Source organism: Trachypithecus francoisi, unplaced genomic scaffold (genome assembly GCF_009764315.1).
Source record: "Trachypithecus francoisi isolate TF-2019V2 unplaced genomic scaffold, Tfra_2.0 Contig00054, whole genome shotgun sequence".
NCBI classification, from domain to species: Eukaryota; Metazoa; Chordata; class Mammalia; order Primates; family Cercopithecidae; genus Trachypithecus; species Trachypithecus francoisi.
The window spans coordinates 603889-631395 of NW_022680465.1; the positions used below are offsets into that span (position 1 = coordinate 603889).

General features: G+C 41.4%; 1 protein-coding gene across 1 annotated transcript; it reads right to left on the bottom strand.

Moving 5' to 3' along the window:
* Positions 1 to 468: 468 nt before the first annotated feature.
* TAF7L (TATA-box binding protein associated factor 7 like) lies at positions 469 to 27475 on the bottom strand. Its single transcript, XM_033213106.1, has 13 exons — positions 27176 to 27475; positions 21760 to 21827; positions 20534 to 20612; positions 16449 to 16582; positions 15334 to 15460; positions 14714 to 14769; positions 11918 to 11959; positions 10980 to 11052; positions 10533 to 10646; positions 9201 to 9437; positions 8893 to 9005; positions 7388 to 7447; positions 469 to 1427 (listed from the first exon to the last, which is right to left on the bottom strand). Exons 1-13 carry the CDS (start codon positions 27453 to 27455, stop codon positions 1383 to 1385), a joined length of 1428 nt encoding a protein of 475 aa, XP_033068997.1. The 5' UTR covers positions 27456 to 27475; the 3' UTR covers positions 469 to 1382.
* Between the last annotated feature and the right edge of the window lie 32 nt (positions 27476 to 27507).

Below are 27507 nucleotides of genomic sequence, written 5' to 3' on the forward strand. Positions count from 1 at the left end.
TGCCAAAATTCATATGTTAAGATATAATCAGTAGTGTGTTAGTACTAAGAGGTAGGGCTTTTGGGAGGTGATTAGGTAATGAGGGTTCCACCCTTATGAATGGAATTCGTGCCCTTTTAAAAGAGGCCCGAGGGAGTTTGCACTGCCGCCGTGTGAGGATGCACCCCGAAGACACTATCTAGGAAGGAGACAAACCCCTCACCAGATGTCAAAGCTGCTGGCACCTTGATCATAGACTTCCAAGCCTCCAGAGCTATAAGCAATAATTTCTGTTGTTTATAATTTACCCAGTCTATGGTATTTTTGTTACAGCAGCCCAAATGAACTAAGATATAGAGCTTATTGCTTTTCTTCTTGTTTCCTTTTGGATATGAGTACACTCATCATCGGGGATGGTTTAATAAATTGACAGCAATCCATTTAAAAGGAACAATTTATTTATTGTTTAAAGAACATAGACCATAAAATACTAATAATATACCTAGAAAAAAAACCCAAACAAGATTGTTAAAGAAGTCTTCATAGGCATTATGGCATCTTGTTCTTCCTAACCTTAACTGATGGGGGTTAGGAGGAGAAGGCTCAGAATAAGGGTTAGGAGGAGAAGGCTCAGAATAAGGATAACAGTTCATAATTTCTTCATCTCTGCTCTAACTGTTCCCTTAGTTGGTGAATAACAACCAGCTCCATCCTAGAAGCAACAGAATATAAGCAGCAGCAAGAAATCATCCTTGAGCAGGAATGCAGCCCTGTTAACTGAACAGAGACAGAACACAATCTAGTATTAACTGCTGCAAGGTAGGCACTTAAACTCACTGTGGCAGGTTCTAGTGTTTAGTAGAAATGACCTCGTTTTTTCCCCTATGTTTTAGGAAATACTAAAAACCAAAAGAAAAGCTAAAACATATGCAAACCAAACAGCTGTATGGCCTCTAGACTAGACTGCCTTTGGAAGCATGACTGAATCATCTGCTGGTACCATAGCACAGAAGCAATATAATCAATTCTTGTTTGGTGTGCTGGTGCACACCTGTAGTCCAGCTACTCAGGAGGCTGAGGCAGGAGGATCCCTTAAGCCCAGGAGTCTAAATTCGGCCTGGGCAACCTAACAAGACCCCATTTCTAAATTAATAATAATAATTCCCAAATTGACAAAGAGAAAGTCTCATGGTCGTGTGGGGTATCTAAGTCTACTGTATTTTTATACTGGCCTTTTCTACATGACTACAAACTTTGAGCATATTGTAAATAGCAAAGAAGGTACAGATAAATATAACTGATTCAACATAAGGCAACGGAAGGGACAGAAACATGCACAGTTTCATCCAGTCTTCAGTCTGGATGGTGGATCCAAGGTTTGTGTGCCAGGCCAATGGCTCACCTCACTTCTTCAGAAAACGCTGCAATTGTTCCTGTAGGGAAATGAGCTGTAGGGAGAGGTAGAAAGACATGAAAAATTCATTTGAAATCTGAAGTCCCATTACTTGATCTAGAATTTACTTACATGAACCAAAAAGAACTATTGTTATTTGGCATTTATAAGGTTATCTTAGTCTTGCAATGTTCCAGAGAATACTGGCCACAGTCAAGAATGCATGCATAATGCTGTGGCCATGATGATGTCCTTTATTATGCCCAATTTATGAAGGGAAGCTTTGTATTAGTCAATTTTCACGCTGCTGATAAAGATATACCTGAGCTTGGCAAGAAAAAGAGGTTTAATGGACTTACATAGTTCCACATGGTTGGAGGCCTCATAGTCATGGTGGAAGGCAAGGAGGAGCAAGTCATGTCTTACATGGATGGCAGCAGGCAAAGAGAGGAGAGCTTATGCAGGTAAACTCCCCTTTTTAAAACCATCAGATCTCGTGAGACTTATTCACTATCACGAGAACAGCATAGGAAAGACCTGCTCCCATGATTCAATTACCTCCCACTGGGTACCTCCCACAACACATGGGAATTAAAGATGAGATTTGGGTGGGGACACAGACAAACTATATCAAGCTTTAAAATTGAATAGGCTTTAAAAAATGTGTTTGCTATTAAGAATTTGTGCTTCTGTGAAGAATATACAGAGGTTACAGCTCACTGTAGGGGCAAAGGAGATGGGATCTCTGTAACCATATTCTAAGAGTCAGATGGTAAAACAGTTGGGACACTCTCTTGTCCCAATGAACACAACAGGTCTTAGACTGAGTCTTACCGGCTGCTTCTTACCACATTAGGAGATACTTAGAAACTTAGTCAGAGTCCTGACTCATCAGGAGCCTGATGATGTTCTACTTTTGCTTTCTAAGTTAGAAGCCTTGAACATTTTGTGGTATAGGATTTAATTTTTTTAACTTGAAATGGTGAAGTGACCAATAACATTCAGAGATGTATGCCATCTTTGTAACAAAGGTTGTTTTTGAATATTATTCATTTCAGGACACTCCATACCAGAATTAATTTTTAGTTTGTGAAATGAAAGGAACATTATAAAACAATCCTATGCTGCACATCACCTACCAAGCCACAGTAATTGCTATCTGCAGTAACTTAGAGGCTCTTCTCACTCGGTTGCTGAGTGACCCCTGATTGACCATGATTACAACCAGTGACTGCTCCAGTTCTTTCTCCTTTGCAGGCTCTTTCTCTTCCCGCCACTTCCTAAAGATAGGTTTTACCTTAGGTTCAGACTTCTTGCTGAACAGTCAACCAGGCTAACTCAACTAGCCCCACAGCTTCAATGATCATTTCTGTGTATGGGCCTCTCTCCAATTTCCCATTTTCAAAAGCATTTCTCCACATACCCCTCCAAATCCACTTCTTGTTATCCTATTTTCAGTTAATGGCACATCATTTCCTGGTTGCCTAGGCTTTGGACTCATCTTTGTTCCCCTTTTTGCCCTGTAAATCCAATCAATTGTTAAGTTCTGTTTGCTTCTACCACTTGCATCTTTGAAGCTCCAGGCTGTCCCTACTCCAATTTCTCCTATATACTTCTGGCAGAAAAATCTTCCTGAGTTACTCCCCAGGTAAAAAAGCTTTGAAGGCTCATTATGACCTACACCAAAAATCTAAACTGTTCACCCTGGCATCACCACCTCTAAGCCAGTGTGCATGCTGCTTTCTCATGGAATGCACTCCTTTCCCTATCTCCTTATTAAAACCCTACCTCTATTTTAAGGCCCCAGTCAAATACCATCTTCTCCATGAAGCCTTCCTTAATATCCATGGACAATCTCTCATGCCTTTAAGTCCCTACCCCTCTTGTCAATTTCTCCCCAAATGAAGGCACAGACTACATCATAAGCATATCATAGCTCCCTGCAGAGCGTAGCTTAAAGTAGACACCTACTAAATCTAATTTGGATAAATGAACTAACATAAGGGACTCTGAGTAAATAAAATTTACAGCTACCTTTCTATGCTGCTCCTCAATACTAACTATAGTCATGTGTTACTTAACAATGGGGATATGTTCTAAGAAATGCACCCTTAGGCAATTTTGTCATGATGTGAATATGACAGAACATACTTATACCAACCCTAGATAGTATAGCTTACTACACACCTAGGCTACACAGTATAGTCTATTGCTCCTAGGTTACAAACCTGTACAGCATATTACTGTACTGAATACTGTAGGCAATTGTAGCACAATGTTAAGTATTTGTGTATCTAAACATAGAAAAGGTAACTAAAAATGCAATATAAAAAATTAAAAATGGTACACTTGTATAGGGCACTTACTATGAATGGAGCTTGCAGGACTAGAAGTTGCTCTGGGTGAGTCAGTGAGTGAGTGGTGAGTGAATGTGAAGGCCTAGGACATTACCATGCACTACTGAAGACTATATAAACACTATAAACTTAGGCTATACTAAAATAATTAAAAAATTAAGTAATTGGGCAGCTATGTTATGATGGCTATAATGTCACCAGGTGACAGGAACTTTTTAGCTCCATTATAATCTTATGGGACCACCATCATATATGCAGTCTGTCATTGGCTAAAATGTTGTTATGCAGCACACAACTGTACTTACATTGATGAAAACAAAGATGTTTGGTGGGTACTAAAACAACCCTGGCATTAACTGTTCATCTGATTGTTTTAAAGCAGTACTTGGATAAGTGATTTGCTGAGAGGAAGGGAATATATAGAACATAAAAATTCCGCTGGTCTTGTGGGGATGGGGGTGGGGAGTAGTGCCTGTACTTTAAGAGCACCATGCTAAGCCCATCCTCATAATACCAACTCCAGTCTCCTTAAAATTGTAACCCTCAACAGTATAAGGTTAGAGTCTGCACACATTTTCTATACAGCTACTTGACCCTCTTTTAGCCTATATTGCCTTCTTCTCTCTTCACCCTATACACTCTCTTGTGGCTTTGAAAAAATACAGTTGTCATTCAAGTTAGAAATCTGGCATACATCCTTAATGATTCCTTCTCCTTCAACACCCAGTAATTGACCCAACTCCTATCAATTCTACCTTTAAAATATATTCTCTAATATATCAATATTCATTGTAGCATTATTCATAATAGCCAAAAGTGAAAGCAACCCAAATGTCCATCAGCAGATGAATGAATAAACAAAATGTGGTATATTGATCCAATGGAGTATTAGTCAGTCTTAAGTGGAAAAAAGTACTGAGACATACCATAACATGGATGAACCCTGAAAATATGCTAAGTGAGAGAAGCTCGACTCAAAAGACCATGTATTATATGATTTCACTTGTATGAAATAACTAGAATAGGCAGTAGATTAGTACAAAGTAGATAAGTGGTTGCCTAGTGCTGGGCCGGGGAGAGGTTCTGGAGAAATGGGGAGGGGAGTGACTACTAATGGATACAAAGTTTCTTTTTGGAGTGATGAAACTATTCTAAAATTGACTGCAGTGATGGCTGTACAACTCTGAATATACTAAAAGCCACTGAATTGTATACTTTAAATGGGTAACTGGGTGGGGGGAGGGGGAGGACGGGGTTTGAAGCAGTCTCACTCTATCACCCAGGCTGGAGTGCAGTGGTGGGATCTCTGCTCACTGCAACCTCTGCCTCCCAGGCTCAAGCAATCCTCTCACCTCAGCCTCCCAAGTAGCTGGGACTACAGGCACACATCACCATGCCTGGCTATTTTTGGAGAGACAGGGTTTCACCATGTTGCCCAGGCTGGTCTCGAACTCCTGGGCTGAAGCCATCTGCCCACTTTGGCCTCCCAAAGTGCTAGGATTACAGCCATGCACCATTGCACCCAGCCTAAATGGGTGAATTGTATGGTTTATGAATTACATCTCAAACAGTTATAAAAACGTTTTTATTGCAGTTTAAAATTAATCTATATTCTTTCAATCTCCATTGCTACTACCTTAGTCCAAGTTACCATCTTCTGTTATTAGCGTACCACAAAGCCTCCCAACCAGCCTCTTTGCTTCCATTCTCACCTTCCAACCCAGTCTCCAGATAATAATCAGAGTAATCTTTTAAAAGTTTAAATTAGGCCAGACGTGATGGCTCATGCCTGTAATCCCAGCACTTTGGGAGGCTGAGGCAGGTGGATCACGAGTTCAGGAGGTCAAGACCATCCTGGCTAACACGGTGAAACCCCATCTCTGCTAAAAATACACAAAATTAGCCAGGCATGGTGGCACGTGCCTGTAGTCCCAGCTACTCGGGAGGCTGAGGCAGGAGAATCGCTTGAACCCGAGAGGCAGAGGTTGCAGTGAGTCTAGATTGCGCCACTGCACTCTAGCCTGGGCGACACAGCAAGACTCCATTTCAAAAAAAAAAAAAAGTTAGATGTGATTTTCCTACCTAAAATTCTTCAAGGGCTTCCCACTACACTTAAGGCCAAACCCATCCTCCTTATTATGGCCTTCAAGGAACCAAACACTATGGTCTCTGCCTACTTCTCCACCCTTATGTTAAGCCATTCTCTTCCTGGCTTTAAATACTCCAAAGGTCCCCAGAGAGGCCAAGTTCTTTCCGAACATGAGACCTTGCATATGCTCCACCTAAGATGCTCTTCATCCCACTCTTTGCCTGGACTTAATCCTTCTGGTCTCAGCTTCAATAGCACCTCCTAGGAGAGGTCTATCGTGATCCCCCAATTAATTCAAGACTCTCTTTATTCTAATAGCACCATTGACTTTTTTCCTTCATAGCACTTCTTCACAATTTGTACCTTTATATTTGTATAATTTGTTTACTGTCAATCTCCCCTGCTAGACAGCTCCATGAGGACAAGTACAGCAGGTACTCGAATAACAGCGTTTTGTTCAGTGTCGTTTTGTTACAGTAAGTCCTCACTTAATGTCAACAGGTTCTTAGAAACTGCAACTTTAAGCAAAATGACATGCAAAAGGTCTCCAAGTAACATCGTTAGTTCAATGTAATTTCATTATAATTTTTTTTTCTTTTTCTTTTTTTTTTTTGAGACAGGGTCTCACTTTGTTGCCCAACCTGGAGTGTAGTGGCGTGATCATGGCTCACTGCAGCCTCAACCTCCTGGGCTTAGCATCCCGAGTAGCTGAGACTACAGGCTTATGCCACCACAACTGGCTAATTTTTTGTACAGTCGGGGTTTCACCATGTTGCTCAGATTGGTCTCAAACTCCTGACCTCAAGCGATCCGCTCGCCTCAGCCTCCCAAAATGCTGGGGCTACAGGCATGAGCCACCATGCCTGGCCTCATTATAATGTCGATGAGAAAAACAAAATCACTTCCCCGTACACGTTAGGTGAATTGGTCTGTCTGAACTGTCCCAGTCTGAGTGAGAGTGGGCGTGAGCGTGCCCTGCAATGGGATGCCATCCTATCCAGGGCTGGTTCCCACCTTGCGCCCTGAGCTGCTGGGATAGGCTTTGGCCATCTGAGACCCTGAACTGGAATCACTGGGTACATAGTTCTTACTTGTTTTTATCAGTCTTTCTCAAATGTATGTATAGCTCACATTTATTTCAATGTTTAGTATTAGAAGTGTTTTGGTTTTTATTTAGAAGTTTGGTGATGTTTTTGTGACCAGAAATATGCTATAGGAACTCAATTCTTCTTTATATCAGTTAGCCTATAGTAAAATTAGTTTCATTATATATACTTCATTTTGCTTAAAGTTACAGTTTCCAAGAACCTATCAATGACACTGAGGATTTACTGTATTATATTTATCTTATTCAACACTGTACATCCAGTGCTTTTTACTTCATAGGCACTCAATATCTGTTGAATGAGTGAACTTTCACAAAGACCTTGTTCCACCCTGCTACCTTCATTTAGAAGATTTGGCTACCACTATTCCTATGAGAGGAACAGCCAGCAATAATATTGGAAGTGAGCTGGGGGATTCTCTGTATCAAATGTTTTCTGGTTAATTTGAAAATATACTTCTTACCTTCTCATTTTTTTTTTTTTCCTGTATCTCAAGGTGCTCCAGCACAGAGTGAAAATGATTCTGAAAAATAAATTGTATAAACGATGAACACTGAGTCTCAAAGGAAAAAAAAACTAAGGGAGGCAAGGAGTTTGGCAAATAATTGTTTTTGTTTTTGTTTTTGAGGTGGAATCTTCCTCCGTCACCTAGGCTGGAGTGCAGTGGCGCAATCTTGGCTCACGCAACCTCTGCCTCCCAGGCTCAAGTGATTCTCATGTCTCAGCCTCCTGAGTAGCTGGGATTACAGGAGCATGCCACCATGCCTGGCCAATTTTTGTATTTTTAGTAGAGATGAGGTTTCACTGTGTTGCCCAGGCTGGTCTCAAACTCCTTGTCTCAAGTGATCTGCCTGCCTCTGCTCGCAAAGTGCTGGGATTACAGGCGTGAGCCACTGCGCCCAGCCGCAAATAATAAACTGTCATACAAAAGAGCACTCTTTTTAAAGGATTTAGAGTATAAAAACTATCCCCCCAACTACAGTACCATCCAATTTGATTTTATATACACTCTATAGCATTTTTTTTGTCTTACCCTAAGTGATTGGAATGCCCTTATGTTACCTTTTTCTAGTTTAGCACAAATCCTTTGTCTGTGGTGACCTGTTAGAGAAGCTGGCTTAGAATCTGGTGCTGATGACTCCTCCATTTCCCCTAACTAGGGCAGAGTATCACTATTCCTAACTAGTACTACATGTAACAATAATCACAACAATAGCATATATCTGTATCTTTCCAAATGTGCCCTTATCTGTTATCTTACTTGGTTATTCTAAAGGACACACCCAAAAAGGGTATAGTTCTGTGCTCCCATTTGCTGAATATAGCTCTAAAGAAAATGAAATCTGGCAGGAAATTCCAAATGCTTCCGAACTTCCCTCACTAAAAAAGGGAAGCAAACATGACCTAAACATACATTTTCTTTTTGTTGAAGCTCTTAAACATATATTAATAAAATATTTATTCTTGTTCAAAATGCACCAAAAATTTAAAAACTAATTATTTCTCCTTTTTACTGCAATGGATACATTTTAATACAAATAACAGGATTCAATCTATGCCCTACCATTTACTGTGATCCCTGGCAAGTTATTTAACCTCTTTGAGTTTCCATTCTTTATCTATAAAATGGGAGTGGTGACAGTATTTATGTTTCAAGGATGTGAGGATAAAATGTGATAATATGTGTACACAATTCTTAGCTCTTTATGTGCCTTTTACATAGCAAATGCTCAATAATGGCAATTTTTATCTCAAATCACCTAGTCCCTTCCCCCAAATGCTTATATTAGATGATCAAAATTACTCAGGTTAAAGGAAACGGGGTTATCTATTATTAGGAGTTTCTAAGAGGCTGTTAAGGTTCATGAATGAACAAGAACCCTGCATAGAGATGACATAAGTGGAAACACAAAGGCAAGATACTGAAAGTAAGAGATCAGGATTTCTTTATGCCAGCCAAGAATTTACCTTGAGTGTCAGGTTTTCCACTTTCATGATGAGATCCTTCTGTCTTTGTGCTTTATTCTGAATCTCATGGAGCTTTTTCTCCTTTTTATCAATCTGCTTCTGAATTTCCATGACTAACAGAGATACATAGAACTTATATATTAAATATAGCCTAAATGAATGGACCAAGATCCAAATCAAGTAAAACACCACTAAACATCTGAGCAATAACTTCTTGAGCTTAGCTTTGAGTCTAATGTAAGCTTAGAGTCAGCCTTTAGCACTGCCACCCACCCTGGTCCCATCCCTTTGTTTTTTCTCTGACTTACCTATTGAACTGGTACCTTCATTTGCCCTATACTGGCCAGATTCAATAAACTTGGCCTGAAGCTGCCTTTCCAGATACTCTTCAGAATAATCTTCCTCCTCTTCATCTTCATCTTCATCTTCATCTTCATCCTCATCCTCATCCTCATCCTCATCCTCATCTTCATCATCCTCATCCTCATCATCATCATTGTTACTTCTAGAATCACTGAACATCTCCCGAGGCATATCATATTCTACTGGTTTTAAGCAAGAAGAAGGTGAACTATCTAAAACTCTGCAAATGACTCATACTCCATATAAAATTATACTCCTTACTTTCACATTCCCCAGGCAACCAGTACATTTTATAAATCATTTTTTCATGCAAGAAGATTATTCCTTTGTAAAACAAGGACAGCAAGTGCAAAACACTGTAACATTCATTCATGTAGTGAGTGATCAAGACATTTAGAGACTCTAAGGGTCATAGGAAGTTAAAATACCAGCGGTGGATGGGAGATTAGAACACCAATCTAAAACCCCTAAACTGCCAAGGGACCAATAAGAGGGAAGAAGGGCTGGGTGTGGTGGCTCGCACCTATAATCCCAGCACTTTGGGAGGCCAACGCAGGCAGATCACTTGAGGCCAGGAGTTGGAGACCAACCTGGCCAACGTGGCAAAACCCCATCTCTACTAAAAAAAAAAAAAGAAAAGAAAAGAAAAGAAAAAAAGAAAAAAAGAAAAGAAAAGAAAAAAAGAAAAATAGCTGGGTGTGGTGGTACATGCCTGTAATCCCAGCTACTTGGGAGGCTGAGGCACAAGAATTACTTGAACCTGGGAGGCAGAGGTTGCAGTGAACCGAGATCGCACCACTACGCTCCAGCCTGGGCGACAGAGCGAGACTCTGTCTCCCCCCAAAAAAATAAAAAGGCCAGGCAAAGTGGCTCATGCCTGTAATCCCAGCACTTTGGGAGGCTGAGACAGGCAAATCGCTTGAGGTCTGGAATTCAAGACCAACCTGGCCAACATGGTGAAACCTCGATTCTACTAAAAACACAAAAATAAGGTGGGCGTGGTGGTGCATGCCTGTAATCCCAGCTACTCGGGAGGCCGAGGCAGGAGAATCACTTGAACTCAGGAGGCAGAGGTTGTAGTGAGCTGCAAGATCGCACCATTGCACTCCAGCCTGAGCGACAGAGCAAGACCCCATCTCAAAAAAAAAAAAAAAAAAAAAGAGGAAGGATGAAACCATCCTTTTTTCTGGATTGGCCTATGAATTCATGGAAAATGATCTGATACCCAGTCAATACCTGCCCTATCTGAAACTCCTGCTTTGCCTTTACTAAAGTACCTGATGAGGTATGACCCTGCTTGTGGCTGCTCATTCCCGAGGATATCACAAATCCTGGGATGGAGCCTTGACTTTCTATTTCCTTGGTTCCATCTTCAGCAACGACTTCCCAACCTGAAAGGAGTGGGTAGTCAAGGAAAACACAGAAGGAAACAAAAAGGCACAGCTGAAAGGGAAGGGGCTCTTTGACTAACAGTGCTTTTAATTTAGTCCAAGTTTAGGCCATTTGTATTGGAATTCCTAGCTTGGAGAAGTGCCTTATATTGAATTACACAATAAATAATTTTCTATTACATGAATTTACTGTTCCTAGCTAGAACATAACATTTGAAAAAATCTTAAGTTCTACACATCGAGACTGGCACACCAACACCAGAGGTGAGGCTTCGTTAGCATGTACAAATAGGGCAGAACAGACTATGCAGAAAATATTTCTATAAAGGATACGGGTACTTATGGCTTCAGCATCTGAACGCAGCAGTCTCCTTACTTCCTTTTCCACATCTGGAGATTCAATGTACTGAAGCAAAGTTGGGGATTAGAGGGGGATACCAATACTGTCATTTAACACCCTGTGTTTTGCAGGAGTGCCCTCCTATGTACCAGTGAATTCAAATGTTAGGCCTCTTTAAATTCTGATCCAACCAAATTTCTACTTAAGTAGTGCTATTTATGAAGGAATCTTTAGCCAGGGTCTAGAATTTTATACAGCAAACTTATTTTTTCCTAATTAAACAAATTACTTGAGATATTTAATCTTTTCAATCTGCAGTTCTATGGTAAAGACCTCTCTCAGAGGTGCAACCCTTAGGTCTGTTATAAATTATTGTCCTGGTTTATATTGGCAAATAACTATAATTCCTTATTAGTTATTTAGAAATAATTTGGTTTAAAGATCCAAATTCCCAGATTTCACTTTCCCACATCTTTATTATTAGAGACGTTCCTACAAAAACTGGATCTTAGCTGTATGTTCTCCCTTGAATCCAGTTTTACATAATTATCTCCACAGCAACCAAGTTGTTGTGCCACAAATAGAAATTAGGACTTTGATGGGGAATAAGCAATTGCAAACAACTGCTGTTAAAAGTGAACTCTGGCTCCCAAGGAATGGCTTTTGAAATAAATGTCAGAATAAAAAGGCAGATTAGAATACACGGGGTCACTGGCCAAATTGTATCTTTTCTTCTAGGAGTTATCAAACATCACCAATGAATTCATTTTTCAGTGAATCAAACCCAGTGTATGTGTTTAGGATGAGGGTTAGAGGTGAGAAGGAAGGCTCAAAAGTAGCTTTTGTGGTTGATTTGATTCATTTGAAATGAATGAGCTATTAAATAAAATATATTAAGGGTAAAAATGAAGTTATATTATGACTGCTGTACCTCAGGAAGGCTGCTTTTTTCCATTTCTGTGACATCAGAGACCTATGAAATAAAACACAATAAACAAGTTATATTATGATGCCTATATTTCAGTAAAGCTTAAAGAGTTCTACAACTATTCTTAACTTTGTTTTACATTGAGTAGGCACTCAATAAATGTTGACTTACAGAGTATAAAACCAAGGCAACTGTGTTCATGGACTGGAAGACTCAACATAGTAAAAATGTCAATTCTCTCCAAATTGATCTATAAGTTTAATGTAATTCCTGCCAAAATTCTAGCAAGGTTTTCTGTAGCTATAGACAAGCTTATTCTAAAACTTACATTAAAAGATATAGGCTTTTGGCCAGGCATGGTGGCTTATGCCTGTAATCTCAGCACTTTGGGAGGCCAAGGCCGGCGGATCACCTGAGGTCAGGAGTTCAAGACCAGCCTGACCAACATGGTGAAACCCATCTCTACTACAAATACAAAAATTAGCCAGGCATGGTGGCCCATGCCTGTAATCCCAGCAGGGAGCTGGAGGCTGCAGTGAGCTAAGATCGTGCCATTGCACTCCAGCCGGGGCAACAGAGTGAGACTCTGTCGAAAGAAAAGAAAAGAAAAGAAAAGAAGGGAAGAAAGGAAGAAAGAAAGAAAGAGAGAGAGAGAAAGAAAGAAAGAAAGAGAAAGAAAGAAAGAAAAGAAAAGAAAAGAAAAGAAAAAAGAAAGAAGGAAGGAAGAAAGAAATGGACTGTAGAATGGCTAAACAATACTGACAAAGAAAAGTCAGAGCAATCAGCCTTCTAATTTCAGGCCTTTCTAATTTCAGGACCAATTATATAGTGACACTGTGATATTGGTGGAGGGATTGACAGATGGATCAATAGAACAGAATGGAGAACCTAGAAACAGAGCCACAAAAACAAGCCCAACTGATTTTTGGCAGAGGTGCAAAAGCAATACAACAGAGGAAGGATAACCTTTTCAACAAATAGTGCTAGAGCAATTAGACATCCTTTGGCAAGAAAAGCAAAAATAAAAATAAAAAACAAAAACCTTGAACTAAACCTCACAGCTTTACAAAAATTAAGTCAAAAATGGGCATCGGGCTTAAAAAGAAGTTAAAAAAAAAAAAAAGCAGGAAAAAATCTTCAGGATCTGGGCTAGGTGAAGAATTCTTAGATTTACCATAAAAAGCAAGATCATTTTCAAAAAAATCAATATATTGTGCCTCATCAAAACTAAAAATTTTAGCTCTCTGAAAGACCCTACAAAGAGGATGGAAAGACAAGCTACAGACTGGGAGAATATATTTGCAAACTACATATCTGATAAAACACTAGTAGTACTTAGAATATAAAAAGAACTCTCAAAACTCAATAATAAAAAATCAATTTAGAAAATAGGCAAAAGGCATGAGCAGACATTTCACTGAAGTGGAACAGATGGCACATGAGATGTTCAAACCCATTAGGTATCAGGGAAATGTAAATTAATACCACTACATTAGTGGTGTGGTGTGAGATCACTACACACCTATCAGAATGGCTAAAATGAAAAATAGTGACAACACCTAATGCTGGTGAGGAGGTGGAGAAACTGGATCATTCATACATTATTGGCAGGAATAGAAAATGGTACAGTCACTCTGGAAAACAGGTCGTTTCTTATAAAACTAAACATGCGACTACCATATGACCCAGCAATTATACTCCGGACATTTATTACAAAGAAATGAATACTTATATTCACACAAAAACCTGTTCACAGCTTTACTTATAATAGTCAAAACCTGTAAACAACCCAGATGTTCTTCGATGGGAGAACAGTTATATAATGTGGTACATTCATACCATGGAATACTACTCAGCAATAAAAAATAAACTATTGATGCTACAAAAACTTACTTGGATCTTAAGTGAATTATGCTGAATGAAAAAATAAGCTAGTCTCTGATGTTATATACTACATGATTCCATTAATATTAAATTTTTGAAATGACAAAATTACAGAGCTAGAGATCAGATTAGTGATTACCAAGTGTCAGAGACTGGGGTGTGAGGTGGAAGGAAAGTGGGCATGGTTATATAAAAGCAAAATGAGGGACCCTTGTGGTGATGAAACTGTTTTGTATTTTGACTGTGTAGGCAGATACAGGAACTTACACATGGGATAAAACTGCATAGAACGAATCACATGCACAAAAATACACGAGTACAAGTAAAACTGGAGAAATTGGAATAAGATTGCTGAATTCTAATCATGTCAATTACCTGTTTGTGATATTGTACTATAGTTTTACAAAATGGGGAAAATGGCAAAAAGGTACATGATATCTCTCTTTATTTCTTACAACTGTATGTGAGTTTACAATTATTTCAAAATAAAATGTTTAATTTTAAACAAAAGAAGACGCCAAGCCACAATACTCCTGTAGTTTGCCCAAGGTTCTATAAGCCTGAAATAAGATTAGGAATATAACCACAATTCCCAATTTTCAGGTTCTGGATGGGTTCACTTTAAAACTAGATCTTGCAATCGAAAACTGAAAGCATTAACAGAAGTTTCAAACGTATGATTCTTCCAGACCCCAAATGACTAGCCTATAACCTCAAGGATCAGGTATTTTTATTCACTGCTATATTCCCAACTGCTAGCATACAGCGCCTGGCATTTAGTTCACATTCAATAAATGTTTATTGAACATATAAATGAATTAACAAATTAATTCCCAACTGACTTTTTCTCTTTCCTTCTGGCCCATGATCCTCTTCTAATCAGCCCGGCAGACACACAAACTGCATGTAACTAACCTTTTTTTGTGTTTTTCGGAACCTTTTCTTTTTGACATTCTTAAGTGGTGGAGTAACTAAAATAAATACAACACAGTGAAACGTTATATGATTGATGGTAGTCACATAGCTGAATTTGATAAAGACAAAGATCATGCTATAAACCAAAGGCTCATGACATGACTCCTTTGTTTTGTTTTGTTTTGTTTTGTTTCGTTTGAGATCGAGTCCCACTCTGTTGCCCAGGCTGGAGTGCAGTGGTGCGATCTCGGCTCACTGCAACCTCCTCCTCCTGGGTTCAAGCGATTCTCCTGCCTCAGCCTCCTGAGTAGCTGGGATTACAAGCGCCCACCACCACACCCAGCTAATTTTTGTATTTTTAGTAGAGACAGGGTTTCACCATGTTGGCCAGGCTGGTCTCAAACACCTGACCTCAGGTGATCCACCTGCCTCAGCCTCCCAAAGTGCTGGGATTATAAGCGTGAGCCACCATGCCCAGCCAACATGACTCCTCTTAAGAGTGTCTGAGAACTTAATGAACCAAACACCTAAGTGTGGTAAGAGGTCCCTGTTTCACAAGGAATTAGGATTCAGCAAATAAATTTTAGTCAGCAGGAATAAGCAAGGGGCTGTTGACTTACTGCCATGCTGCCAGACATATTTTTTCTCTCTCCCCCTTTCTTTTTTCCTGGTTATATTAGGATCAGCAGAGGCAGCTGATTCTTCTGGAGAAGCGTGGGTATCACCATCAGTAGTGCACACAAGCATCTACATTTAACAAAGACAAAGAAGTTGACTATGACCACAAATTTTGGGTTAGCAATCATAATCATTCTTACCACTAGAAATGCACAGAAGAGACTGATACTTGCTATTTCCAGAAAACCAAGTATTTTGTAATGTACATTTATATTCTCTCATTTTTGCAGTCTCTCTCTCTCCCTCTCCTCCCCTCCACCAGCCACCAGCAGCACTACATATGAACCCTGAGGGTTGTTTTTTTTTCCCCACTAGAGTGTTTACCACTACAGAGGGAATATATTGGAACAGATCTTGGAACTTAGCTTAGGTTTTTTGTTTTGTTTTGTTTTTAGACAAAGTCTTGCTCTGTCATACAGGCTGGAGTGCAGTGGTACGTGATCATGGCTCACTGCAGCCTCGACCTCCTGGGCTCAAGTGATCCTCCCACCTCAATCTCTAGAATAGCTGGGACTACAGGTGTGTGCCACCACACCTGGCTAATTTTGTTTTTATAGAGATGAGGTCTCACTATGTTGCCCAGGCTGGTCTCAAACTCCTGGGCTCAGGTGATCCTCCCGCCTCAGCCTCCCAAAGTGTAGGGATTATAGGCGTGAGCCATTGTGCCTTGCCTATCTCAGCATTTTGATTTAGAGAGGAAATAAGAAATCAACAGCACAGATGATGAATAAGAACCAATTTAAACCTCAAGAGTTAACAACATACTGTTTAATACAAAGTTCAGAAGATCCCAGCTGCTCGTATGTTTCAATAATGAAAAGTCACTATAAGTGGCAAATGGGACTCTCTATAGGCTATTGGTTAAAATAAAATACTGAAATCTAGGGATCAAACACCAAACCAGAACATGACATTTCATTCCCGTGCAATCGATCTGGAAATTAGAAATGCCAAGCAGCCATTCACCAAGTGGAAAGGAGTACTGAAAGAAAGAAAAATAGGGAGAGAAAAGAATTCCTTGAAGGATGTGAGGCTAGTAAAGAAAACTAGTCCATACCTGAGAAATGTCTGCTGTTTTATAAAAAGTTTTTTTATCAAGCGTTCTCAGGCTTTCAATAACACAAGGCAAATCAACTAGCTTAGCAGCTAGTGGAACATCTTCTACTTCAACAACTGCATGGCGCCTATCAGCTGAAGAGAAGTAAAGATTAAAGTTGATATCTTCCCAGTGAACTCTTAAACTTCCTAAGGTTTGAATAATGAAGACTTATGTGGGACAGACTAGTCTTTCCAAGAAACCTACTATCTCTCATAATGCTAGAATTGTGTACACAATTAATAGCTTCCTAAAGAAAAAAAATGGAAAGCATATGGAACTCTTTTTCTCCTAGTTTACATCACTTGGGCAAAAGTAGCTAAGTTTCTTGTTAATGGATATGAACTAAATATGGGTAAAGCAATAAATGTTTCATTCTCATCCTGAAAAGCAAATTCCATTCATTAAAACCAATTCCTTTCTTTTTAGAAGCATTTAATCGTGTCATTGTACATGTGTGTTTTCAAAGGGCTGGGTGAGGGAAGGGTTGACTGACCCTAGAATGGTGCTAATAAGTCTCAAGTTAAATCTCTAATTAGCTTCAAAAAGATAAAATTCTATACAACAGCCATATATTAAACTCTGAATATTGCTGCTCAGATGTCCCAAACATGAATGTCTTTTGACACAAGAGGATTCAGGTATAATCTTCTAGTACTATGTGAAGAAAGAAAGACACAAAACAATATTTACCATTTTGTGCGAATTAGATTGTTTTCATTCTAGTATTATGCATAAAAGTTTTGCCAATAAGGAAGTAACAAGAAACAGTTAATATCAGTTATCTGTGGTATTGAGGTTGGGGCACCATAAAGAAGAAGAGTTTTATTTCTTCTCCTTTTGAACTTTTCTTTTTCATTTGATTTTTTTTTTTTTTTTAGAAGGAGTCTCTCTCTGTTGCCCAGGCTGGAGTGCAGTGGCACGATCTCTGCTGACTGCAACCTCCACCCCCTGGGTTCAAGCAATTCTCATGCCTCAGTCTCCCAAATAGCTGGGATTACAGGTGTGCACCCCCATGCCTGGCTAATTTTTGCATTTTTAGTAGAGATGGGGTTTCACCATGTTGGCCAGGTGGTCTGGAACTCCTGACCTCAAGTGATCTGCCCGCCTCAGCCTCCCAAAGTGCTGGGATTACAGGCATGAGCCACCACGCCCGGCCTGTTTTATTTGAATTTTCTAATTATGAACTTACATTATCTTTTAAAAAAAATATCAATCAGTGTTAATCAACTGGTGAGATTATGGGCCACTTTTTGTTTTCTTTATATACTTCTCTGTATTTAAAAAAACACTAGCAAAATTTATTTATCTATTTTTGGTTGAATGTTTTTTATGCAGATAAGCTTGTGTGAAAACATTATTTATTTATTTACTTATTTACTTATTTATAAGAGCATGCATGCTCTTGGTGCAAATGGCCTCTAGATTCACCCATGGTGTCCCAAATGACAGGATTTTGTTCTTTTTAAAAGGCTGAGGCCGGGCGCGGTGGCTCAAGCCTGTAATCCCAGCACTTTGGGAGGCCGAGACGGGCGGATCATGAGGTCAGGAGATCGAGACCATCCTGGCTAACACGTGAAACCCCGTCTCTACTAAAAATACAAAAACTAGCCGGGCGAGGTGGCGGGCGCCTGTAGTCCCAGCTACTCGGGAGGCTGAGGCAGGAGAATGGCGTAAACCCGGAGGCGGAGCTTGCAGTGAGCTGAGATCTGGCCACTGCACTCCAGTCCGGGCGACAGAGCGAGACTCCGCCTCAAAAAAAAAAAAAAAAAAGGCTGAGTAGTATGGCATTGTGTATACGTATCACATTTTCTTTATCCATTCACCCATTGATGGACACTTAGGTTGATTCCATATCTTGGCTACTTTGAATAATGCTACAATGAATATGGGAGTGCAGAGAGACATGCCTTCAAGTGTTGCTATCAATTCCTTCTGTGAATATATTCACAGAAGTGGGGTTGCTGGGTCATATGGTTGTTCTATTTTAGTTTTCTGAGGAACCTCCATACCATTTAAAAAAAAAAATAATGGCTGTAGGCCAGGCACAGTGGCTCATGCCTGTAATCCCAGCACTTTGGGAGGCCAAAGTGGGTGGATCACTTGAGGTCAGGAGTTCGAGACCAGCCTAGTCAACATGGTGAAACTCCATCTCTACTAAAAATACAAAAAATTAGCCAGGTGTGGTGGCACATGCCTGTAGTCCCAGCTACTCGGAAGGCTGAGGCAGAGAATCACTTTAACCCAGGAGGTGGAGATTGCAGTAAGCCAAGATCGTGCCACTGCACTCCAGCCTGGGTGACAGAGCAAGACTCCATCTCAAAAAAAAAAAAAAAAAAAAAAGGCTGTATTAATTTATATTCCCACCAATAGGGTACAAAGGTTCCCTTTTCTCCTCATCCTCATTAACAGTTGTTATTGTTCTTCTTTTTAATAAAAGCCATTCTAACAGGTATGAGGTGATATCTTGCTGTTGTTTTAATTTGCATTCCTCTAATGATTAGTGATGCTGAGCATTTTTTCATGAACCTTTTGGCTACTTGTATGTCTTCTTTTGAGAAGCATCTGTTCAGATCCTTTGCCCATTTTAAAATCAGTTTATTTGTTTTCTTGCTATTGAGTTGAGTTCCTTATATATTTTGATATTAACCCCTTTATTGGATGTACGATTTGCAAATATAACAAATACTATTTAAAAGAAAGAAATACATATCACTGGTCAGGCGCGGTGGTGCACGCCTGTAATCCCAGCACTTGGGAGGCCAAAGTGGGTGGATCACTTGAGGTCAGGAGTTCGAGACCAGCCTAGTCAACATGGTGAAACTCCATCTCTACTAAAAATACAAAAAATTAGCCAGGTGTGGTGGCACATGCCTGTAGTCCCAGCTACTCGGAAGGCTGAGGCAGGAGAATCACTTTAACCCAGGAGGTGGAGATTGCAGTAAGCCAAGATCGTGCCACTGCACTCCAGCCTGGGTGACAGAGCAAGACTCCATCTCAAAAAAAAAAAAAAAAAAAAAAGGCTGTATTAATTTATATTCCCACCAATAGGGTACAAAGGTTCCCTTTTCTCCTCATCCTCATTAACAGTTGTTATTGTTCTTCTTTTTAATAAAAGCCATTCTAACAGGTATGAGGTGATATCTTGCTGTTGTTTTAATTTGCATTCCTCTAATGATTAGTGATGCTGAGCATTTTTTCATGAACCTTTTGGCTACTTGTATGTCTTCTTTTGAGAAGCATCTGTTCAGATCCTTTGCCCATTTTAAAATCAGTTTATTTGTTTTCTTGCTATTGAGTTGAGTTCCTTATATATTTTGATATTAACCCCTTTATGGATGTACGATTTGCAAATATAACAAATACTATTTAAAAGAAAGAAATACATATCACTGGTCAGGCGCGGTGGTGCACGCCTGTAATCCCAGCACTTTGGGAGGCCAAGGCAGGTGGATCAAGAGGTCAGGAGTTTGAGACCAGCCTGACCAACATGGTGAAACCACGTCTCTACTAAAAATACAAAAATTAGTCGGGCATGGTGTCACGTGCCTGTAATCCCAGCTACTCGGAAGGCTGAGGCAGAAGAATCACTTGAACCCAGGAGGCGGAGGTTGCAGTGAGCCGAGATCACGCCACGGCACTCCAGCCTGGGTGACAGAGCGAGACTCCGTCTCAAAAAATGGAAAAAAAAGAAACATATGTCACCTTTATAAACAAAGAATGGCATATCCATTTGTCATTCCCGGGGATGTTCAGAAATCATAAAGTTTATATATAGGAGACTACCAGCAGTATGAAAACCCCACAGTTGACCCCCAAGTTTCCTTTAACACACTATGATAATCACTCAACTCGAGGTGCAATATTCCTACTTCCTTTCCTCTTAAAAGAAGAGGACTTAAGCCTCTCTAAAGCATGAGTCCATCAAGTCAGAGACCATATTCTATCATTTTTCACATCCTTAGTACCAAGTATAGTGCCTGACACATAGCAATTCCTTAATAAATTATTGTTCAATGTATAGTGAATGGATATTAACTACTTACGCAGTAAGTCAATTTTCAGTTTATCCTTCATCTTGACACTTTGAGAATGTACTAGGTTCCTGACAGTACAAGCGTGTTCCTAAAAAGGAGGTAAATTGAAAAATCAGAAGAACTAAACATCTACTTGGCAGCTAACAGAATAAATATATCAAACAAAGTCCTCCCTTAAATAAAACCTTACACCTCCCAAATGTTACTAACAAGACCATGTACCATGAGATACTGTGCACTGTATAAGTCAAGTTAGGATGAAGCTGACTCTAAACTCATAATTGTCTCTTAGTAGCTACAGTTAATACTTTCCCTCAGCTCTACAATCCTGCTACCCTTCTGTTGTAGTTGCTAAAGAAAGGCTTACCTAGTTGCAGTTTGCTTGGTATATTAAGTAACCCTAATTAGGGAAATAGGTTTCTGAACCCCATCCTTAATATAGCTGCCTAGACTAAGTAATTGCTTGAATACAGGTATCAGTGTGGGGAAAGACAGCCAAATACTTGTTGAGATGAGCTTTAAAAGTCTTGCATGGTGGTGAATAATGCTGGCCCTTCTCACTGCCCCTTTTGAGGTGACAGAAAGGATTTCAGAGGAGTCTTATCTTGGCTGTCCAGGGAACAGGCTGTTAGTATTGGTAGTAAGTGACTGGGTCTATCATTGTCACAGCTGTTTTGCCAGGAAATCAACCTGCATGATAGGTAGTATGTACAGGAGGAAAAAATGCTGCCAAAAAAGTACACGCTATGATAGGACTGCTTACAGAACATGATTTGTGGGAAACAAACGTTCTGAGTTTTTATAGTCTACTTGAAATAGAAATGTTACAGAATCCAAGTAGAACTATAATTATAATTAAACTATAATTGGCCGGGCACAGTGGCTCACACCTGTAATCCCAGCACTTTAGGAGGCCGAGGCAGGTGGATCACAAGGTCAGGAGATCGAGACCATCCTGGCTAACACGGTGAAACCCTGTCTCTACTAAAAAATACAAAAAATTAGCTCGGCGTGGTGGCAGGCGCCTGTAGTCCCAGCTACTTGGGAGGCTGAGGCAGGAGAATGGCATGAACCCAGGAGGCAGAGCTTGCAGTGAGCCAAGATTGTGCCACTGCACTCTAGCCTGGGTGACAGAGCAAAAACGCCATCTCAAAAAAAACAAAACAAAACAAAAACAACAACAACAAAAAACACTATAATTATGAAGATATTTGTTCTGAGATACAAATTCTTACCAGAGGCAGACGCAATATAAACTGGTTCTCAACTTCATCAGGAACTTCATCCTGGCTTTTACTCATGTCTTGATTTTGAGTTCATGAAAGCAAAAAGAAAACCAACACAGTCACTAAAAACTCCTCTTGCTCCCCCTCCTGACCACTTCTAGTAGTACTGGCTAAATTATACAAGATCTTGCCCATAATCCTCACTAGAATGATGTGTGTACAGTTAGACAATACCTTATTTGACATAACTTAATTATTTCTAGACGTTATCTTAGCTCCTCTCCAATATGTGTAGATTTTTCAAAGTCAATCCAAATTGCATGATGTAATTTGATGAACAAATGAAATAACAGCTGTTACGAAACATGATTTCATCTTCTTAATCATATTCTTAGACTCTCAGGTAAAAGACTACAATTCAACAACACGGTGGTGGCTACCTAAGCAAACTATATAACCTCTGCAGGGAAGAATGCAAACCAAAAGCTGAAATCGACCTAGAAACCACTTGCAGAAATGATCTGTGATGATTTGAAGTAAGCAAGGGCTTGATTTTCAGTATTTCACCTACCTTAATGGATTAGTAGAAAGTAAGCAGTCCATGGGAGACCAGGCAGTTTTTTATGACTCTAGAGCCAGCAACAACAGCTTTGAGCTACCCTCAAAGTTAGAGAGTCCAGTTCTTTTTTTTTTTAGACAGAGTCTTGCTCTGTCGCCCAGGCTGGAGTGCAGTGGTGCGATCTCGGCTCACTGCAACCTCCACCTCCCGAGTTCAAGTCATTCTCCCGCCTCAGTCTCCCAGTAGCTGGGACTACAGGCATGCACCACCACACCCAGCTAATTTTTGTATTTTTTAGTAGAGACAGGGTTTCACCATATCGGCCAGGCTGGTCTCAAACTCCTGACCCCAAGTGATCCACCCACCTCAGCCTCCCAAAGTGCTGGGATTACAGGCGTGAGCCACTGCGCCCGGCATGGAGTCCAGTCCTTTTTTATTTGTTTTGTTTTGATTGTTTGTTTTTTGTTTTTGAGATGGAGATTTTATGGAGAACATAAAATCTGATTTGATTTATTCATTATTACCCTTTCATTCATTACTACCCTTTATTGTGTGCATTCTGTATGCCCAGTACTACATTGAGTGCATTAGGTCTATCATTTCATATAATCCTCACAACCACCACTTACTTCGAATGCCCCCAAAAGCTATTTAAAAGAACTCCTAACATGGATCTCTTCGCTTAAAATATATATATACCTTTGGTGAAATGAATACTTCCTTCCAAGTTAATCTTTTTTTTGACAAATTATAATCATATATAATTATGGGGTACACAGTGATGTTATGATATAGTGTGAAATGGCTGAATCAATCTAATGAGCATATCCATCACCTTAAATACTTATCAGGGCCGGGCGCGGTGGCTCAAGCCTGTAATCCCAGCACTTTGGGAGGCCGAGGCGGGCGGATCACAAGGTCGGGAGATCGAGACCATCCTGGCTAACACGGTGAAACCCTGTCTCTACTAAAAAATACAAAAAACTAGCCGGGCGAGGTGGCGGGCGCCTGTAGTCCCAGCTACTCGGGAGGCTGAGGCAGGAGAATGGCGTGAACCCAGGAGGCGGAGCTTGCAGTGAGCTGAGATCTGGCCAGTGCACTCCAGCTTGGGTGACAGAGCGAGACTCCGTCTTAAAAAAAAAAAAAAAAAATACTTATCAGTTATTCCCCTTAACTGCAACTTTCATTTTTTTAATTTGAAAAGCCAATTTGGCAGTGGGAGATTGTGTATCAACTTTAGTGGCATTAATGTTAAGTTCTGACAATATCCCACTACTATGGGACCAGCCTAACTGAAATTTTCTATTTGATCAACATCTCCTCACTGCCCCTCCCCCTACTCCAGCCTGTAGTAACCAACACTCTACTCTCTGCTTTTGTGAGTTCAATTATTTTAGATTCCACATATAAGTGAGAATATGTAATTTTTGTCTTTCTCTTCCTGGCTTATTTCACTTAATATAATATCCTCCAGATTCATCCATGTTGTTGCAAATGATAGAATTTCCTTCTTTTTAAAGGCTGAATAGTATTCAGTTGAGTACACATACCACATATTTATCCATTCACTTGTTGCATACCTAGATTGATTTCACAACTTAGCTATTGTGAGTAATGCTGCAATGAACATGTGTGTGCAGATATCTCTTTGACACACTGATTTCAAGTTTTTAGGATATACATCCAGAAGTGGGATTGCTGGATCCCAAGTTATTTCATTATTTTTTATTTTTTCATTATTTTTCAATTTTATGTTCTCCCAATGAACCAAGATTTTATTTCTAATCTTATTTTCCATGTATTTGGGATGTATTTGTAGAGCCATGCATTTGGGATATTAGGGCCCACTTTTTTTTGTTGTTGTTTTTGAGACAGAGTTTCACTCTTGTTGCCCAGGCTGGAGTGCAATGGCGTGATCTCAGCTCACTGCAATCTCTGCTGCCCGGGTTCAAGTGATTCTCTTACCTCAGCCTCCCAAGTAGCTGGCATTACAGGTACCTGCCACCACGTCCGGCTAAATTTTTTTTTTTTTTGTATATTTAGTAGAGACGGGGTTTCACCATGTTGGCCAGGCTGGTCTCGAGCTCCTGACCTAAGGTGATCCACCCGCCTCGGCCTCCCAAAGTGTTAGGGTTACTGGTGTGAGCCACTGTGCCCAGCCAGGCCCACACTTCTGAGGGAGACTTTTCTCAAAGGTGGAAAGACAGCTGGGCGCTGTGGTTCACACCTGTAATCTCAGCACTTTGGGAGGCTGAGGCAGGAGGATCACCTGAGGTCAGGAGTTCCAGACCATCCCGGCCAACATGGTGAAACCCCATCTCTACTAAAGATACAAAAATTAGCCGGGAGCAGTGGTGGGCGCCTGTAATCCCAGCTACTTGGGAGGCTGAGGCAGGAGAATTGCTTGAACCCAGGAGGTGGAGGCTGCAATGAGCCAAGATGGCGCCACTGCATTCCAGCCTGGGTGACACAGTGAGATCCCTTCTCAAAAAAAAAAAAAAAAAAAATCAGCAGTAGAAAAGCAGACACCCAGGATGGGAGAGGGAAGATGCATTATTTGTGATTGTAATTTCTTCTCTTCTTTTCATGCAGATATATACGAATATATGTGCATATATAAATACAAAAGAGAAATGTAAATGCAAGAAGAGAGTTGATTAAAATAAATAAAAAATCTGGGGGCTGAGCACATTCCCTAACAGAACATAGTAACAATTAAGGCTGCGAGCAGGAACAGATTATTTGAAGAACTAGCTGCTAAGCAAGATTTTATCAGATCAGTAGTAACTTTTAGATTTCTCAGCAGAACTAAAACTAGGGCATTTTGTTCATTTCCAAGCCTTTTTGGTAATTCCTCTTTTATGGAAGAAAGAATGTAAGAACTGAAACTATTTCAGTGTAGTTGTTTGATAATGATAAACAGGCCTAATAAAAGGTCCGGTGGGAGAGAAGTTAGACAATCCTGGTTGAACTGGGTTTTAATTATTTTTTAAATTTCTTACTTGCATTTACCTAAACAACTAGTTGTACGTTATTCACTTTAAGAAAAAGCATCCGCTTTTTTCCAGCAAGCACTCTTTGATACCTGATTAAATTAACAGGACCCCTTACCACCATTCACCTAGCTCCATTTCGCTTTAGCAGAATTACAATTGGAATTATAATTGGCTGGAGGGCGCCTGGCAGCAATGCTCCAGGCCATGCAAGTCAGTACACGTCTAAATGGGTGTTTTTTCAAGTTCGCAGTCGCTAGCTACAGTTTAGAGACTGACTTCCATCCTTATCCCCGGGGCGCTAAGCTTTCAAAGGGAAAGTTCGACCCCTAGGCTTTGATCCACTTTCCCTTGAAAACCTCCCGCGAGGCCCAACAGGTCGCAACGGGTCCCAGCCTTCGCGCCTCGCCGTGCAGGCGGGCTGGGGAGGGCAGCGGGGTGCACCGCGGCGGGGTGCACAGCGGTGGGGGCGCTGACCCGGTCCCGGACGCCCGGTTGGCCGGCCGACTCACCCGCTCCTCCGCGGACTGGCGCCAACACCGAAAAGGCTGTGGGGGCTGGGGACGTGCGCCTCTGGTCTGTGGGCTCCGGACGAACCGCGCGTGGGCTCCCGCGCGGAACGTAGAGGCGAACGCTGGGCGGTCGGCGCCTGGACAGTAAGAACGGCGCGCGCCGGCCCCTCCCCGCCTCGCCACGCCTCCGCCGGTCGTGCTGCCCAGTCGACTGAAGCACGACCTCGAGGTAGTGAGCGGCTCACCGCGTGCTGGGCGGGAAGGCTAGAAAGGCGCCCAGCGCCGAGGGGGAGGGCCCAGGGGGACGCGACCGCTCAGCGACCTCGCGAAGCAAGACCGAGGCTTCAAAACAAATTACCTTGGCCGGGCGGGGTGGCTCACGACTGTAATCCCAGTACTTTGGGAGGCCAAGGCGGGCAGATCTCGAGGTCAAGAGATCGAGACCATCCTGGCCAACATGGTGAAACCCCGTCTCTATTAAAAATACAAAAATTAGCTGGGCCTGGCTGCGCGCGCCTGTAGTCCCAGCTACTCGGTAGGCTGCCGCAGGAGAATCGCTTGAACCCGGAAGGTGGAGGTTGCAGTGAGCCCAGATTGCGCCACTGCACGCCAGCCTGGCGACAGAGTGAGATTCCGTCCGAAAATAAATAAATAAATAATACCTTTACACAGGGGCAACCTTCAGAAGATTTTTACCAGGCGACAGTGATACTCCTAAGAGGCGAGTTGGACCGGGCGCGGTGGCTCACGCCTGTAATCCCAGCACTTTGGGAGGCCGAGATAGGGGATCACCTGAGGTCAGGAGTTCGAGATCATCCTGGCCAACATGTTGAAACCCCGTCTGTATTAATAATAATAATAATTAGCCGGGCGTGATGGCGGGCGCCTGTAATCTCAGCTACTCAGGCAGCTGAGGCAGGAGAATCGCTTGAACCCGGAAGGCAGAGGTTGCAGTGAGCCGAGATCGCACCACTACACTCCAGCCTGGGCAACAAGAGCGAAACTCCGTCGAAAAAAAAGAAAAACAATAAAAGCGAGTTGCTCGCTTTTGGTTGCTCCTCCATTCCGTTAGGTCGGACGGTTTGTCCCTAGGCATGGCGACCTCGCCTGGTGACAAATACGCCGCCGGCAAACCCACCGAACAGCTAGAATCCGTGCCCAAAGCCCTCTAACATGATCAGTTGCTCCCCTCTCCTCAACAGGGTCAACATTTTACATCCTCTGGAGAGGGGCACAAGTTCCGTCGCCCATTGCTCCTCAAGGGGGCCTCAATTCAAACAAATTTTGAATCGAACTAAAAGCAGTTTGTTTCTCCTAAAGAAGGTCCTCGGCTGGGGGAACAAGTTTAAAAAGCCACCTACCTTTCTCTTCCTGGAAGTTTTCTGGGGCCTGGGCAGCAGCCTGGGCGCTGCCGTCCGCATCCGTTTGAGCGTCCTGGTCCGCATCCGTTTGAGCGTCCTGGTCGGCAGGAATCTGGGTGCCTTGGTCGCCAGCAATGTCGGCGCTGCTTTCACAGGTGGTTTCAGACCCACGGTCGACAGGAATTTGGGGCTCTTGTTGGCTAGTTACTTCCGATGTTGAAACTGTTGGCGTTGAATCATTTTCTGAAGAAACGGGGAGCTGTCCCTCGGGGCACTCCATAGTCCACCTCGTTGGGTTGTAAAATGGCTTCCTGTGTAGTCACGTGACCTGA